This window comes from Scyliorhinus canicula, chromosome 17, assembly GCF_902713615.1.
Source record: "Scyliorhinus canicula chromosome 17, sScyCan1.1, whole genome shotgun sequence".
Lineage (NCBI taxonomy): Eukaryota > Metazoa > Chordata > Chondrichthyes > Carcharhiniformes > Scyliorhinidae > Scyliorhinus > Scyliorhinus canicula.
The window spans coordinates 36,561,319-36,576,788 of record NC_052162.1 but is presented as its reverse complement, the minus strand read 5'-3'; the positions used below and the strand labels follow the sequence as shown (position 1 = coordinate 36,576,788).

Here is a 15,470-nt window from a genome sequence, read left to right as displayed (position 1 = left end):
CATTCACAGACGGGGAGAACGTGCAAACTCTACTGATATATCCTACATAGAGAATCTCTGTGCCCCAAACACTTGAAGGTTGTGGAATGGATTGTAGAGGTCTCTTTCCCTGAAGTTCTTAAATATGTCAGTAGTAAGCCTTCAACAGACACTAGCTGCCAGGAAGCATGTGCAGAAACAAGAAAGATGATTCAGCACACACCCAGGCGACTGAAACAAAGCTTCTGCCTCTTTGCTCTTATCTGTCCCCTGCCCTCCTTTTTTACCAATTCTTTACTTACTTATAAATTGTTACACTTCAAACCTCTTCCAATTGAATGAAAGGTTATCCACCTGAAACATCAACTCTGTTTCACTCTTCACAGATATTGCTTCACATGCTGAGTGTTTTCAGTATTTTCTGTTTTGTTTCAGATGTGTGGATTAGTCAGAGGTCTCATCACAGTGTGCATCAGAAAGGATATCCCAAGTTGTTTCAAGCTAAGCGATCAGCTACATAGAGTGACCTCGCCTAGAATTATAGGATAGTCGAGGCTGTTTGGCTCTTTGTGTCTATGCCAGCTCTCGATAGGAGCAACTCACCTAGTCCCACTCACCCACCTTTTCCCTATAGTCCTATTTTTCCGCTCCAGGTCATTCTCCAATTCTTTTCTGAGGCCTCCACCACACCCTCAGGTTGGTTCATTCCAGATCCCGATAACTCACTGCATTAAAAAGTCTTTATTCACATAACCATTGCTTTTTTTACCCATCACTGGGGTGTCCTTTGTGCTGCATATTTCAGGATGGTTGGCGTAGTGTTCATAAAGACGACAAAATTGCTTGAACGTAAGCTATAAATTTATTAATACTACTAACTTCGATTCGACACGTACTCCTACTGAATACACAGTTGATTAATAACATTTAAACTACACTCATCTACAGCTAATCTCACTACTGATATAAACTATGATCTGCTCTCACTTACACTATCTGTACTTCTGACTCTCATTAGCTAACTCCTGCACATACTCTCCCACAAGGCTTAGCATCACTGCCTTATATAATTGGAACTCACCCTAGCTCTTACAGTTATGATAATACCACAATCATCTTAAGCCAGTCCTCATGCCAACAACAAGTATTTCCCCCTCTACTCTACTCACAATATGGAATACCTCTGTCAAATTTCCTCTTGGTCTGCTCTCCCCCAAAGAGAACAGCCTCAGCCTCGCCAGTCTATAACTAAAGGTCCCCATCCTGGAATTATTCTCATAAATCCTTTCAGCACCCTCTCTAATACCCTCACATCCTTCCTTAAAGTGTGGTGCCTAGAATTGGACACAATATTCCAATTGAGGCCAAATCATTGTTTCATATGGGTTAATCATAACTTTATTGCATTGTACTCTATGCCCTTATTTATTATTCATAGGATTATGGATCCCATATGCTTTATGAACCACTTTCTCAACCTACCCAACCTGCTTCTGTGGTATGAGCACCTAGATCCTCAGATCCCTCTGCTCCTACAGTAAGGTTGGGAGGGGGGAGGAGGGGGGGGGGGGGAGCGGAGATTGAGGTATAAAACTCTTTTACTTAAAATATCTATGTTTTTAATTCTTAATTTCAAACAAAGAAGTCCTCAGTTGTGCCTAACCTAATAAGGTATGAATGACTAGTACATAGAACATACAGTGCAGAAGGAGGCCATTCGGCCCATCGAGTCTGCACCGACCCACCCAAGCCCCCACTTCCACCCCATCCCAGTAACCCAATAACCCCTCCTAACCTAGACACTAAGGGCAATTTAGCATGACCAATCCACCTAACCTGCAGATCTTTGGACTGTGGGAGGAAACCGAAGCACCCAGAGGAAACCCACGCAGACACGGGGAGAAAGTGCAGACTCTCCATACAGACAGTGACCCAGCGGGGAATCAAACCTGGGACCCTGGTGCTGTGAAGCCACAGTGCTATCCACTTGTGCTACCGTGCTGCCCCGAATCTTAGTATTTAAGAATCAAGTAGAATTGATTAAGTAAGATTTTACAAATACTTAATGTAACAGCATGAGGTAATACTGAGGAGGCTCCTTCTATAATGAAGATGTTTATTGGAAACAACAATGAGATTTAACTATATATATATATATAGGCCAGAGATATATCACACAGGTCTTTACTCCTTGACTCCTGGATCCACACTGCTTGGGCCCCTGCTTCAAGGACCCCGTGCTCGTGCACTCCCATGCGAAAGGCCACAAGCGGGCCACGTGGCTCATGAAAGAGCGCCCCTTAAAGAGGCCACACTACCACATTTTTTTTATAGCTTATTGTCACAAGTAGGCTTCAATGAAGTTACTGTGAAAAGCCCCTAGTCGCCTCATTCCAGCACCTGTTCGGGGAGGCTGGTACGGAAATTGAACCCACACTCCTGGCCTTGTTCTGCATTACAAGCCAGCTGTTTAGCCCACTGTGCTAAAACATCCCTCAACCCTTAGAACTCTCGACACATATAATACATATCAGGTTAATTACTGTTATCCAAGTACAATGAGGGCAGAAACATCAAAGAGGGTAATTTTTCACAAAGTCAACCGGTCAGCAGACTCCTTAGGCCTGGTGGAATGCCTGTTCCCTGACTGGTTCCTCCACCAGTGTCTTTGTCAATAGCAGGAGGTTATATTGAGGTCTCAACAGGTGAATTGGGGACGTCCACCTCTCCAATCCCCTCAGGAACCACCCAGTTCCCTTGCTCCAGGCTCCATAAAAGAGGCATCGGCAGTGCCTGCAGACCCATCTGTTCAGTCACTGGGGCTACAGTCTCTCGACTCCATCTATGGTCTATGTCCTTCAGCACTCGCTTCTCTTGTAAGCTCAGCAGGTATGAGACAGGACCAGATTTTGCCACACTTTTCCCAGGTATTCATGATGGACCAGATGCAAAGTTCCGAACTAAACCAATGCCAAAACCTATGGATCCAGAACCGGGCTCCTTTGTCATCTGAAGACTCATCAAACCTGGCAGACGTCAACCTGATTTTGAGGGACCACTGACGATGTTGATTATGCCAGTCTAAACAAAAGCTTAAGCAAGTTAATTAAATACAACTTTCCCTCAACAAATCCATGCTGACTTTCCTTAATTAATCTACCTTTGTCCAAATTATTGTTGATTTTGTCCTGAATTATTGTTTCCAAAGGACTGCCCACAATGGTGGTTAAAGTGACTTGCCTGTAGTTGCTGGACTTATCCTTATACCAGTCTTTGGGCAATTGTATAATATTTACAATTCTCCAGTCCTCTTGCATTGCCTCTGTATCAAAGGAGGATTGGCTAGTGCTTCAACGATTTCCACCCTTGCTTCCTTCAGTATCCTTGGATGTATCACATCCAGTCCTGCTAACATATCAACTTCTCGTCTATTTATATAATAGCTCCTCGGTATTAGTTTTTAACCCATTCATTAACTCAATAACCTTCTCTTTCATTATGACTTGTGAATCATCTTCTTCCTGGGTGAACAAAGTACTCATTAGTTCCTCAGCCGTGCCTTCTCCCTCTTAGGGTAGATCTCCCTTTGGTTCCCAAATGAACTCCAATCATCTTTTTACCATCTTTTTAACACGTTCATGGCAACAGGAGACTTTTGGATGACCTTTTATGTTAGATATCTCACACTCCCTCTTTGCTTTTCTTATTTCTTTTTTCAATTCCCCTCTGATTTTTCTACATTCAGTATGATTTATAATTGACTTATCCGCCTGACATCTGTTGTATGCAACCTTTTTTCTGTTTTATCTCACTCTCTATCACTGTTGTAATCTAGGGAGCTCTGGATTTATTTGCCCTATTTTTTTCCCCTCACAGCAATTTAACTTGTGTTGACCAGAACAAAGGCAACCTATTGTTCCATTACCCTCTTATCCTCCAATTATTGATTCCAATCTACCTGAACCACATCTATTCTCAATCCAATAAAGTTGGGCAGCCCCAATTAATTATTTTTCCTCTTGATTGCACATTGTTCTTTTTTTGTGACTAACTTAAACCTTATGATACCATGATTACTGTCCCCAAAATTCTCCCCTACTGACACTTGACCTGCGTGACCCACCCCATTCCCTAGAACCAGTTCCAACAAAAGTCCTTCCAGGTTGGACCAGAAGCATTCTAATTCAGATTATTATCTTGAATACACTTCATAAACTCTTCCCCTTCTCTACTTTTTGCACTCTTCCTATCCCAGTCTATATGAGGATAATCAAAGTCTTCCATTATAACCACTTATAGCTAATGAATTATTTTTCAAGTACAATGGCAGCTGTTCGGCAAATGTGGCAAGCAATTTTGCTTTTGAAGTCACAGAAACTCCAAGGTAAATGACTAATTAAAGCGTTTTAGTGTGCTGGTTAAGGGATGAATGTTTTGTCATGATGAGTAATATTTACAAATGTCACCAGAAGTAAGAGTGACAAAACTTTCTCCCGATTTAAATGTAACGTTGAATGCTAGTTGTACAATTCACACAATTCAACTCAATAGCTTTCACTTATTACCCAATTGACTTTAACAACACAATAAAAATCCCAACTGGAATTGATTCAGATTAATTGACTTTCTCCCTTTACTAATGCATCCAAAACTTAGTCCAGAATGCTAAACCGCTTCAAAGGCATTTGATCTTACAGTGAACACAGGATGTTAATTGAAATAAAAGGAACCCTTATGTCCATTCGGTAACAACCTAGTAAAATAAAATAAAATGCCGAGAAATTACGATTAGCAATCTGATTGTTTCATGTATTTATATGGCTTATGCTGTGTAATTCTATTTGATACTCTAATGCAGTCTTTAACATGCTTATTTTAATGGATTAATGCCTCATTGTAAGCAAACAGAGAAATATCATAAAAATATGTTAAGCGAATATCGGCCAATGTGGGTGTCGAGCCTCTCAAATCTCTGACAATTTGAGTCACTTGAGTGTGACTCTGCCATATGCGCTTTGAAATGGGAGGGCACAACAGTTACATCTATTGGGATTTTATTACAGTGTTGTGTACAAAGGTTAATGGACCAAGGATGTTTCAGTTTTGCATCTATTCATAGTGCTCTTTGTTCTCTGGTTTGGTGCATGTATGTGTGTGAATTTTAACATCAGTTCCAATTTCACTTGGGACTGCATTGCGAATCACAAAACACAAGGAAAGACTTTTGGCTGCATGCATCCGGTGACACATATTCTTGAAATATTCAATATCTCTAATGGAAACTACCGTGCACTATCAGGTCACAAATGAACTTGCTAAATGGAAATGTTGCATGCTATCAGCCTTTTTGATTATTTTAAGCTAGCCTCGGAAGTAGCCACACCTGCACCACAGTTCCAACAGAATGCTCCAGATTCTCAATGTATCAATCTCCCAGAGGGGGAATCCAAAAAGCCTATATAACTCAAAGGCCCTTGACACATAAAAGACTTGCATTGATATCATGGGCTGGATTCTCCAATAATGGGGCAATGACCCCACACCAGCGTAAAAACACTGGTGAATCACTCTGGACTTTCCTTAAGAAAGTCCTGAGCGATTCTCTTACCTGCGCAGGGCTGGCAGGGCACCAGAGTGCTCCGTGCAGCTCTGGCTGCGGATACGGGGCCCCGCAATTCCGGTCGGCAGTCCATGTATGCGCACTGCGGCGGACTGCGGTGACCACCCCGTGGGACATGGCGGACTCGGACCGCGGAGCGGCACCAGAAATGTAGGCCTCCCCCTCCCCCCCGAGATCGCACGTGCCCATGGGTGCGTGACGTCCGATCGCTCCCCTTCCGTCCATGACGTCCCCACCCCGGTGCTCGATCCCCCCACCCCCACCAGGACAGCCGCGGACTGAGTCCGAAGCCGCCACCTGACGTTCCTAACGGCCGATAGATGGTTTGAACCATGCCGTCAGGAACTCGGCCAGTTCTGTGCAGAGAATCGCGGGTGGGCCTCTGTTAATGGCCCCCTACCCGCGCCGTTTAGTTCACGTGCGAGAGAGTCCCAAGCGATTCTCCGGGCACCGGAGAATCGCAGCAGCGGCGCCGGTCCCGATTTACGGGCTGACGCCCATTCTCCGCCCCGTTCAGCGCGAAGGCTCAGAGAATCCAGCCCAATGTCTTTTACAAACTCAGGACATCCCAAAGAACTTTCCAGCCAATTAAGTGCTTCTGAAAAGGAAGCACGGTAGCCAATTTGCTCACAGCATAATTGCACAAACTGCAAGTAATAACGGTCAGATTATCTGTTTTGAGGTGTTGGCTGAGGGATAACTATTGGCCAGGACAGCAGGAAAACCCCTCTACTCTTTTTTGCACAGGGGCTTGGGGTCTTTTTCATTCACCTGACTGAGTAGACATTCTCATCCAAAAAATACGAGGTAGATTTATATCTTTACTCCCTGGATTAAAACCCGGGGATCAGATCACCTGACATTAATACAGCGCAACCTATTTTCATGCCTTTGCTTTGTTCTGTTACATGACTGCCTAGATAGTGAGGACAAACATCACCCATCTTATTTTAATACTTTTACCCCAATACTACCGAAAGTTCAATTATGTATGAGCGTAGTTTATCTAAATAACTGCAGGTGCTTCAGTGATCAGAAAGAGTACTGTTTGTGAAGGCATGGCCTCAAATTCAAGAGGGAAAGTACATCGATTTAACTACTTTGCACAACATAGTGAGGTGGTGGAGAGGGATTTTGTCAGCAGTTCAGGAAGCAACTGGAGAGAGATTTAACAGGCAAAGCGACCAAGAGTTATAGAGCACTGAATACTGTATGGTATTATTTGAAGTTTGCAATTAGCTCATTTGACTGAAATGGTTTATTTTGCTACACCTTTCCTTATCTTCTGCTTGATGCAGATTTGTACACTCACATTATCTTAATATTTAATATGAAACCTCCAAGCTGTCCTGCAATTATATTGATGGCAGAGTTGTCCTCCATATCACAATTTCGAACTGATTGTGAATTTTCCATGATAGCACTGTGTCTTGTACCGAGAAATACCAATTACTGAATTCTCCTCGAAACAGTGGTAGGGTGGCATTATCAGTGTCTAATCACATTATGATAGACAGTCGGGTGATGTACAATGCAAAACAAATTTTACTTGTTGCTATTTTATTCTTCCACATTTCAGTCAGTGATATCTTTGAATTATTGAGAAGATATTTTTTTAAATGTTAGCATATGGCAACAACACCTTGGGCCGATTCTCCAAAACTGGGGCTATGTCCCCCACGCCGACGTATAAATGCTGGTGTTTCACTCTTGAATTTCCTTTCAAAAAGTCAAGAGTGGTTCTCCGACCTGCAGGGGGTTGGCAGGACCCAGAGTGCTTCTTGCAGCTCTGGCTGTTGGTACGGGCCCCCACACATCCGGTCGGGAGTCCGCGCATGTATACGCCGGCGGCCTGCAGCGGCCACAGACCACGGAGCAGCATCAGAAATGTAGGCACCCCCAACACTAGATGGCGCGCGTCCACGGTTCCAAGCCAGCTGATCACTGCCTCGGCCACCCTTGAGGCCCCCCCAACCCCCGGTGCTCGATCCCACCACCCCCCACCAGGGTGGCCGCGGACCGAGTCCGCAGCCGCCACCCGAAGTTCCCGACCGGCAATACGTGGTTAGAATCACACCATCGGGAACTCTGCCAGTTTTGCCCGGAGAATCGCTGGGGGGGGGGGGCCTTTGTCAATGGCCCCTCAGCCGTGCAGCGCAATCTGCCTGCGAGCGATTCTCCGGGGACCGGAGAATCATGGGAGCGGCGCCGGGCATGATTCCCACGTAAACATCGATTCTCCGCCCCCGCACCAGACACGATTTCCGCACGGGCTGCGGCGAAACCAGCCCCCGATGTCCATAGCCAAGTTCAAATCATCGGTTCACCATTTACCTGGGTTTTGCTGGACCATCTGCAGAGAGGATTCCATCTCCCTACAATACAGAAGGAGGCCATTCAACCCATCCAGGCTGCACCGACCTTCCGAAAGACCACTCTACCTCGGCCCATTCCCACTTCCTAACGCCCACGCTTTGATTTTGGCCAATCCACCTAACCTGCACATACTGGGACAATGGGAGGAAATCAGAGTCTTCAGATGAAACCCACGCAGACACGGGGAGAATATGCAAACTCCACACAGACAGGCACACAAGGTCAGAATTGAACCCCGGTCCCTGGCGCTGTGAGGCAGAAGTGCTAACCACTCTGCCACCCATTTCTATTTGTCACATTCCATGGGTCCTTTTGGAGTATCATTGGGAATATTTGTGATGAAAATCTCTTGTTGACTGAGAACATTGGCTTAGATCCGGTGGGAGCTAGAATGAGATTGATTTTTTTTAAATAAAGAAGTGAGTGGTGAGGTAGCCATGCAGTTATGCCATTAGAGGTGAGTTCCAGTACCCTGGTAGAATATGCCAGAATTTTCGCTCATGAGTCAGGGGCACAGAGTCAGGAAATTGCCCAAATCCGCAAAGCTGAAGAGAAATTGTCCAGAACCACCAGAGCTTTGCTTGGAATGGCAGTGGAGGCTGGGTGAGATGGGAGGTAAAGTTCAAACTGGAGTCAGATCCACTGGTCCCGTAAACAGTGCAGAGGCAGCCACAGGTTCTACCAAGTGCCAAGCCCACATCCCTCACACCCCCTCGCCCTTAGATGTTGCCAATGACACATTTATTGCAAACCATGCCTCCTCATGTATGTTATCCGCCCCTCCACAGTCCATTATAAGGTCCAGGCTAACCTGTGCTCCTCTAACAACCGATGTGATTCCTCATACCCTCAATATCAACCTATCCCCATCTGCACACCAACATAGCCACTTATTTCACCTGCGTCATCTCAGTGCCCACTCGTGCAAATCCATATCCTCTACTCACCTCCTTTTTCTCTTACATCCTCCATGCCAATTCACCCAGTATCCACAATGGGCAAGACCTCAGGAGCCATGCTGAGATGAAAAAAAGGTTTAAGTGTCCATTACAGACTTCAGGATATTAAAAAAAGATAAAAGCCCATTCTCTACATTTAAATCCATTCAAGTACTTGATCTATTAATAAAGCAAATATTTGTATTCATTACCCACATCAAAGACAGCTAACAGGGCTAGATTTTCATCTTCGTGATGGGCAGTAGAAGTTTGGAAGTTTTTCTACCTGGCATTCCTTCCACGGGGGAAAGTACCTTCAAAGGCTCGATTTACATTCAGGGGGATGCATGCTAACTGAATTTGAGCCAGCCAAAAAGGATTAATTATTTCCATAGTGGCCCACTAGTTGCCCTGAGACTTCCTCCCAGTTGCAATCAAATGAATAAAGTATAAAGAAATTCTCATGCTCACTCCTCACAGTTTCTGCAACAGATAATTTCAAAGGTCTGAATAATTGACACTTTTAGAGGGCTGTAGAAAAGGCATTTTTTATGAATAAATTACTTATTAACAAATTTTTTTCAAACATTCCATTTATACTGTCAGGTTCAATGGTTCTGTACGGAATGCATACTGGGTGAATGGGCATGGAAGTCTGAAGCGGGTGGGGGGAAAATTGGCATCAGGACAGGGTGCCGCGGGGTCTGCACATGCACAGTTGGGCCGGCGCCTTGAAAAGATGGCCGGATTGAAAAGATGGTCTTGTATTAAGTTCCTGATAGCCAAGTGTTGCATAACGGAATCAGAAAAGCTGATAACAATAGGAAAATACTGTCATAGCATTTTTGAGCACAGAAGGTGATCATTCAGCCTATGTACCTTTGCCCGCTCTCTAAAGAGGTATTCAATTCATCTCACTCGCTTTCTTTTCCACACAATGTTGCAATTATTTCCTTTTCCAGCGCGATTCCAATTTCCTTTTGCAAGCTCACTTTTGAATGAGTTTACGCCACTCTTTCGGCAATGCTTTTCAAATCATAACAATGTGCTATGTAAAGAAAAGCACTGCTGTGCCTTCTCTGTTCTAAGGAGAAGAATCTCTGCCTCTCTAGTCGCTCCACATAAATCAAGTCCCCCATGCCTGGTTTCATCCAAGTAAATTTCCTCAGCACCTTTTCCAAGGCCTTGCTTGTTAAAGTGCCATTCACAGAAAGCTGAAGACTTGTGTCACATCAGTGCATTTTAGTGTTGCATTAGTAGTCGGTATCATCTTGCTTGTGGTTTTAATTAACTGTGTGTCTAGCCCTAACTAATTTCTAAGTTTGTAGTTTAATCCTTGAAGGCTCTTTTATTGCTCTTTAGACCTCGAAGTTTTCTGTCATATCAAACGTTTTTGGAGTATCTGCTGGGAAATCTAGCAGCCCATTATCTTTACATTTTCCTCTGTGCTGATTTCTTGGGAATGGGAGATTGCTTTCCTTGCTCATATTTAAATAATTAATGCTGACTTTCAACTAACAAACTACTTTGTGGGTTAATTGCAAGCTTGGAAATATACTTCTTCAAAGAACAGTTCACAGAAAGCTGGGCCGCGATTCTCTTGTCCGGCACCAGAGTGCCAGCTCCGGCGCCAAAATAGGAGTACTTTACTCTGGCGCCGGCGCCGTTTCCGAGACCCTGTTCTCGGGTCCTGGGGCGCCAGCATGCCGCTCCAGCTTCCGGTCCCGGCGTTGACCCGGCGCCGCAGGGTCCGCACATGCACAGTTGGGCCGGCGCCAACTAGTGCATGCGCAGTGGCCTTCTGCCCCGCGCCAGCCCCGACGCCAAATGGCGCAGGGATCCAGGAGCCGGCACGGAGGAAAGGATGCCCCCTGACAGAGAGGCCGGCCTGCCGATCGGTGGGTCCCGATCGCGGACCAGGCCACTACGGAGGCCCTCCCCGAGGTTGGACACCCCCCCCCTTCCCCCCACAGGCCGCCCCCGGACCCTTCAACCCCGAGATGCCACCAGCCCAGAGCATGTTAGAATGGTGCCGGCGGGACTCGGATTTTTCCGGACGGCTGCTCGGCTCATCCAGGCCGGAGAATCGCGCTGCCGCCGGAGGATCGCCGCTACGGCCGTTTGCGCCGATTCTCTGTGCGGCCCGGCGCCATGTGCGCCCGCCTGTTTTTTCACGGGCAGGAAAATGCCGTCCCGGTGTTGGGGCGGCATGGTGTGATACGCGCGGCCCCCCGCCGATTCTCCGGCCTGGCAGGGGGTCGGAGAATCGCGCCCCAAAGGACTGCGAAACCCGGGCGCAGTGGGGGGTTGGCGGAAGGAAGATGGGGAAACCACAAGAGAAGTGGAAGGGTGCTGAAACCAATGGGGAGGGGGAGGAAGGGAGGGGGGAAATCACAGACCAATCCAGAGGGCAACGAAATGTACATATAGTTAGTCAAATCAAGAACAAAATAAACCTCTCTGTAAAATAAAGAAAATTAGCGTGGACAAGGAAAATGTAATGTATATACACAACAACTGTTTAAAAATATGAGAAAAGCTAAAAAATAAGCATCATGTGGTAGCATTCTCCTTTAAGGGGGCGAGTTCCCAGAGGCCAGTCAGGTCAGAACATGTGAATCCTGGAGTTCTGCCTGGGTTTTACTGTTATTTAGGAGTTTGGAGTTGTAAAGTACAGTAGCCTTTCTTGTACTCTGTAAATAACTATTTGCCTTAATAAACCATTTATTCGCTAATCTATTTGGTGGTCACCGGTCCTTCAAGATACGACAGATCATCATTCTAAAACTATCAGTGCTATCGTTTATCATGTTTAGTTAAATAATCACATAACTATTACCACAGTTTAATTACTCTTCAAGCTCCGTTGTATTCGTCAGCTGCAATGCTGTTTATAAGTCCCTTGCTACGGTGTCAGTGGTAAATTTTGTAAACTTATTAAATGTGTTTGTTTGACAAATAAGGGTGCCTTTCCCTCAATTTGATTTAATTTTAAAGTTTTCTTTGGTATTAATCAAAATAAGAGATCTTGGTTCTTGGGAACAGAAAGTACCAACACTATCAAGAGCGCTCAAGTAGTGAGATACTGACAGAAAGCCGAGATGCAGAGTAAAAAGTGCTTGTGCTCTGCTTAACAATGTACCGGTGTGTCCACAATTCTATATTTGTGAGGCCTTGATGGCTACATGGAAGGGTGAATTCAGGGATGCTGTGCTTTGCAGTGTGCAACCTTAAAGGAGTTAGAATGGGGTCATTCAGGATATGGTTTTCTTGTCCTAACTGTGACCCACGCACACATCCAGTGAGACTCCATGTTATTGGTGCAGCCTTATGAATTTTACCTTGCAAACCATTTTCTCAATCGTTTTAATTCATGTGGAGTTGTTGATCCTTCGCGATTTTGATTTCCTCATTTAAAATATATTCACCAGTGCAGCAAAAATTGGCTTTTAAAAACCTTGACCTGTTAAAGCAGCAAATGAGAAATAGAGCTGCCAACAGGACTGAGTTGCCACAGCCTTAAGGCTAATCAAGCATGCCAATTGGGTTTGAGGTGCCACACACTGCCTTGTGGTATGAGGTATTCAGTGGTCTGATCACTGGAGGAGACCATTCCAATCAAGGCCAGGAAATAGACTTGTGTGGAGCGAAGAGCTGGAGCGTTGCCTCATCAGCGAACTGCAATGAGTTGTCCATTTCACCGTGTTTTCCACCCCCCTGCACCCCTCCCCCAGCCCTCCTCCCCTTCCCCTCCCCCTCCTCCCTCTCCCTCCCTCCCCCCCCCCCCCCCTCTTCCCCCCCTCCTCCCCTCCGTGCTTTCCAGTGGCGGAGGCAAGTCACCATTGGCCACTGGCAGGATTGTCTGGTCCTGCCGATGTTTAAGTGGTTTGTGTGGCTTACCTGCCCCGTTGACAGGGATCCTGCCGTGGGGGCGGGGGGTGGGGGTTTGGTCTTTTTGGTGGGACTGGAAAGTCGTGCTAATGGGAAGGCCCGGAAAGTTCAGCTTATCAGCTTTTGTTTTTCCTTTTCCCCTCCCAAGCCAGTGGCAAATTATCTTTCCTCTGCAGATTGGTGGCTTTGATTGCCTCATCCAGCACAAAACTAGAACCAGCATGTTGTGCATAGCTTCACAGTAAAACCAAATGAATTTACACAATTAGGAAGCAGAATTAAATTATCATTCATTCCCGTGGATCAACGAATCATCATGCTCATGAGTATTTGGTTGCATTTTTTGGCAATTTTAATAAAATTTATGGAGCGATAAACTGAAACATGAACGCTGCCCAATTGCTCTCAATAAATTTACCTTTCTCTTTTTCCAGAACTACCTGCTGGTTCTCACAGCAAGTTCACATTCAGACCCTTGCCACCGCCACCCCCACCGCCACATGGTTGCACTTGCAGAAGCCAGCAAACTCAATCCTTGGACTCTCTGCAGAGAAATGCAATGACTGCGCGAAGCCAGCCCAGTCCAGCTTCCACAGAGCCTCCTGCCAGTGGCCAGCAAGATTCAACACAACTACATAACAGCTGGGTACTTAACAGCAACATTCCATTGGAGACCAGGTACATTTCAACACTATCTATTGTTGAAGTAGTGGACCATAGTGTCCTGTAACGGGACATCTAGCCGTTTGTTTTGGTAGTCAGACTTGTCCCATGTATGCTTAGATTTCCGAATATTTTTGCATGGCAAACTGTTGAAAGTACAATCTGTTAATGTTGGAGTGTGGGGAATAGGGCATCGGGTCCTGAGCAAACAACTGCGAATCTCTTTAATCATTCGGATTGAAATTGTGAAATTAGCTAATCAGAAACGGAAAGGGAAGTGTAAATCAGGATGCGTTGATTCAATGTTAAATCGGGTACGGCAAGATAAATAAAGACAGTCACAGCAAAATGCTGGGACATTCTGGAAATCTGAACTGAAAACAGAAAATGCTGGAAATACTAAGCAGTTGCGATGAAAGTTCATTGGGCTGAATTTTTAACTGGCTGCGGAGGCAGCTACGGAGGTGTTCGGGCACAGAATTTTGCAGCATAAGACATTGTGCCTGAATGCTCCCACATCTGGATCATTTTAAAATGTAACAGTTTTGGAGGAAACAGCTACCCACAAGCAAAGAGCGGTTGTCCAGTTAGTAATTTTAAAGGGGTACAGGAGCCCAAATGTCAGGTAATGGCTGTTGGAAGCTTCCAGTCACCTCTACAGTGATCAGAGCGGTTCATGCTGACCAGTGCAGACATGTCATAAGCACATTGGAAGCTAGCAGAGTGGGTGTATTGCTACAACAATCAGCTTTGAAGACCGGTCCAATTAAAACCCTTTCCTGATCATTCCAAGCTGAACATGTACGAGGAACCCGCCACCAGGATTATTTAAAGGAATAATCATCCAGTGTTCCTATTATACAAGACCGTTGTGAGTCTTTGGAATTGTCCTCCACAGAAGGCTATGAAAGCGCAGACACTGTCAGCTGGATTCTCCGCCGGCAGGATTCTCCACTGCGCTGGCAGTGCACCCACACCCGCAGGTTTCCCGGAGGCATGGTTTGAGCCACAGTGGGAAATCCCATTGACAAGTGGCGGGAACGAAGAATCCCACTGCCGGCAAAGGCACGCTGCCCAGGAAAACGCTGCTCGCGGACCGGGGAACCCCGCCAAGCAGTGATTGAGTGATTCCTAATTAACAATAACTTAAAGGGTTATGGGGCAGTGGGTGTCAAAGGCATTGAATTGTCTGATCAGCCATGATTATATTAAATGGCGGAGCAGGTTCGATGAGCGGAATGGCCTACCCCTGGTACTATGATCCTATGTTCCTAACTTTCAGATGAGGTGCGCTTGACTACCTCTGCTAGTGTTGGGTTTGTGTTCGTACTGTATTGTGCTCGTGGGAAGGTTTCTCTATGTTTTTAGATTTTCAAGGGAATGTTGCTGTATGCAGCCAGGGAGGCCAGAGGATTTTTCTGCCTTGTCACGAGTAACCTGCTTCAGGTGTGGGGTCAACAGTTGCAGTCCCTCTTAGGCAGAACATAAAATGGAAGTGGAGCTCAGGCAACAAAGAGGGAACATAATGCAGAGAGGGGTCTTTATGGAGCACTTCTGCCTTCATTTCATCCAGAACAGTGGCGTTGATCCAACAGAAAGGGACAGCTGGGTGTTTCCTAATAGCTGACCCGGAGAGTCCGTCATTGGTATCTAACATTAATGATGCCCCACGTGCTTCACGCCAGAAAAGACTGTCCCACCAGCTGATTCGCATGTATCGTGTTCAATAGCTCCCCGCTAACAAGGGGAAGCAGCACTTAAATCGATCCTGCAGAGCACACCTGACAGCACGCCTCCATGCCACCACGCTGACCAGCCCCACGTTTTGGTGATGCTGACCTGGCCCAACTGTTGGACGCGGTGGAGTCCAGATTTGATACCTTGTTGCCCCGAGGGGGTTAGAGAGTCAGCCACAAGGCAGGCAGTGCCACCTAGGAGGCAGTGGCAGCGGCCGTCAGCCATCAGCACGGGAGTGTCACCAGGAGGATTGCCCCCCCCCCCCC

General features: G+C 46.0%; 1 protein-coding gene across 5 annotated transcripts in view; it reads left to right on the top strand.

Annotated features, from left to right (window-relative positions):
* Nucleotides 1-15,470, top strand: part of tenm1 (teneurin transmembrane protein 1) — a 1,865,819-nt gene that overhangs the window by 1,449,574 nt on the left and 400,775 nt on the right. For all 5 annotated transcript variants that reach the window (XM_038774907.1, XM_038774908.1, XM_038774910.1 and 2 more), the window contains one exon: nt 13,239-13,482. In XM_038774907.1, coding sequence (XP_038630835.1) covers nt 13,239-13,482 — 244 coding nt within the window. The remainder of the gene's footprint in view (nt 1-13,238; nt 13,483-15,470) is intronic.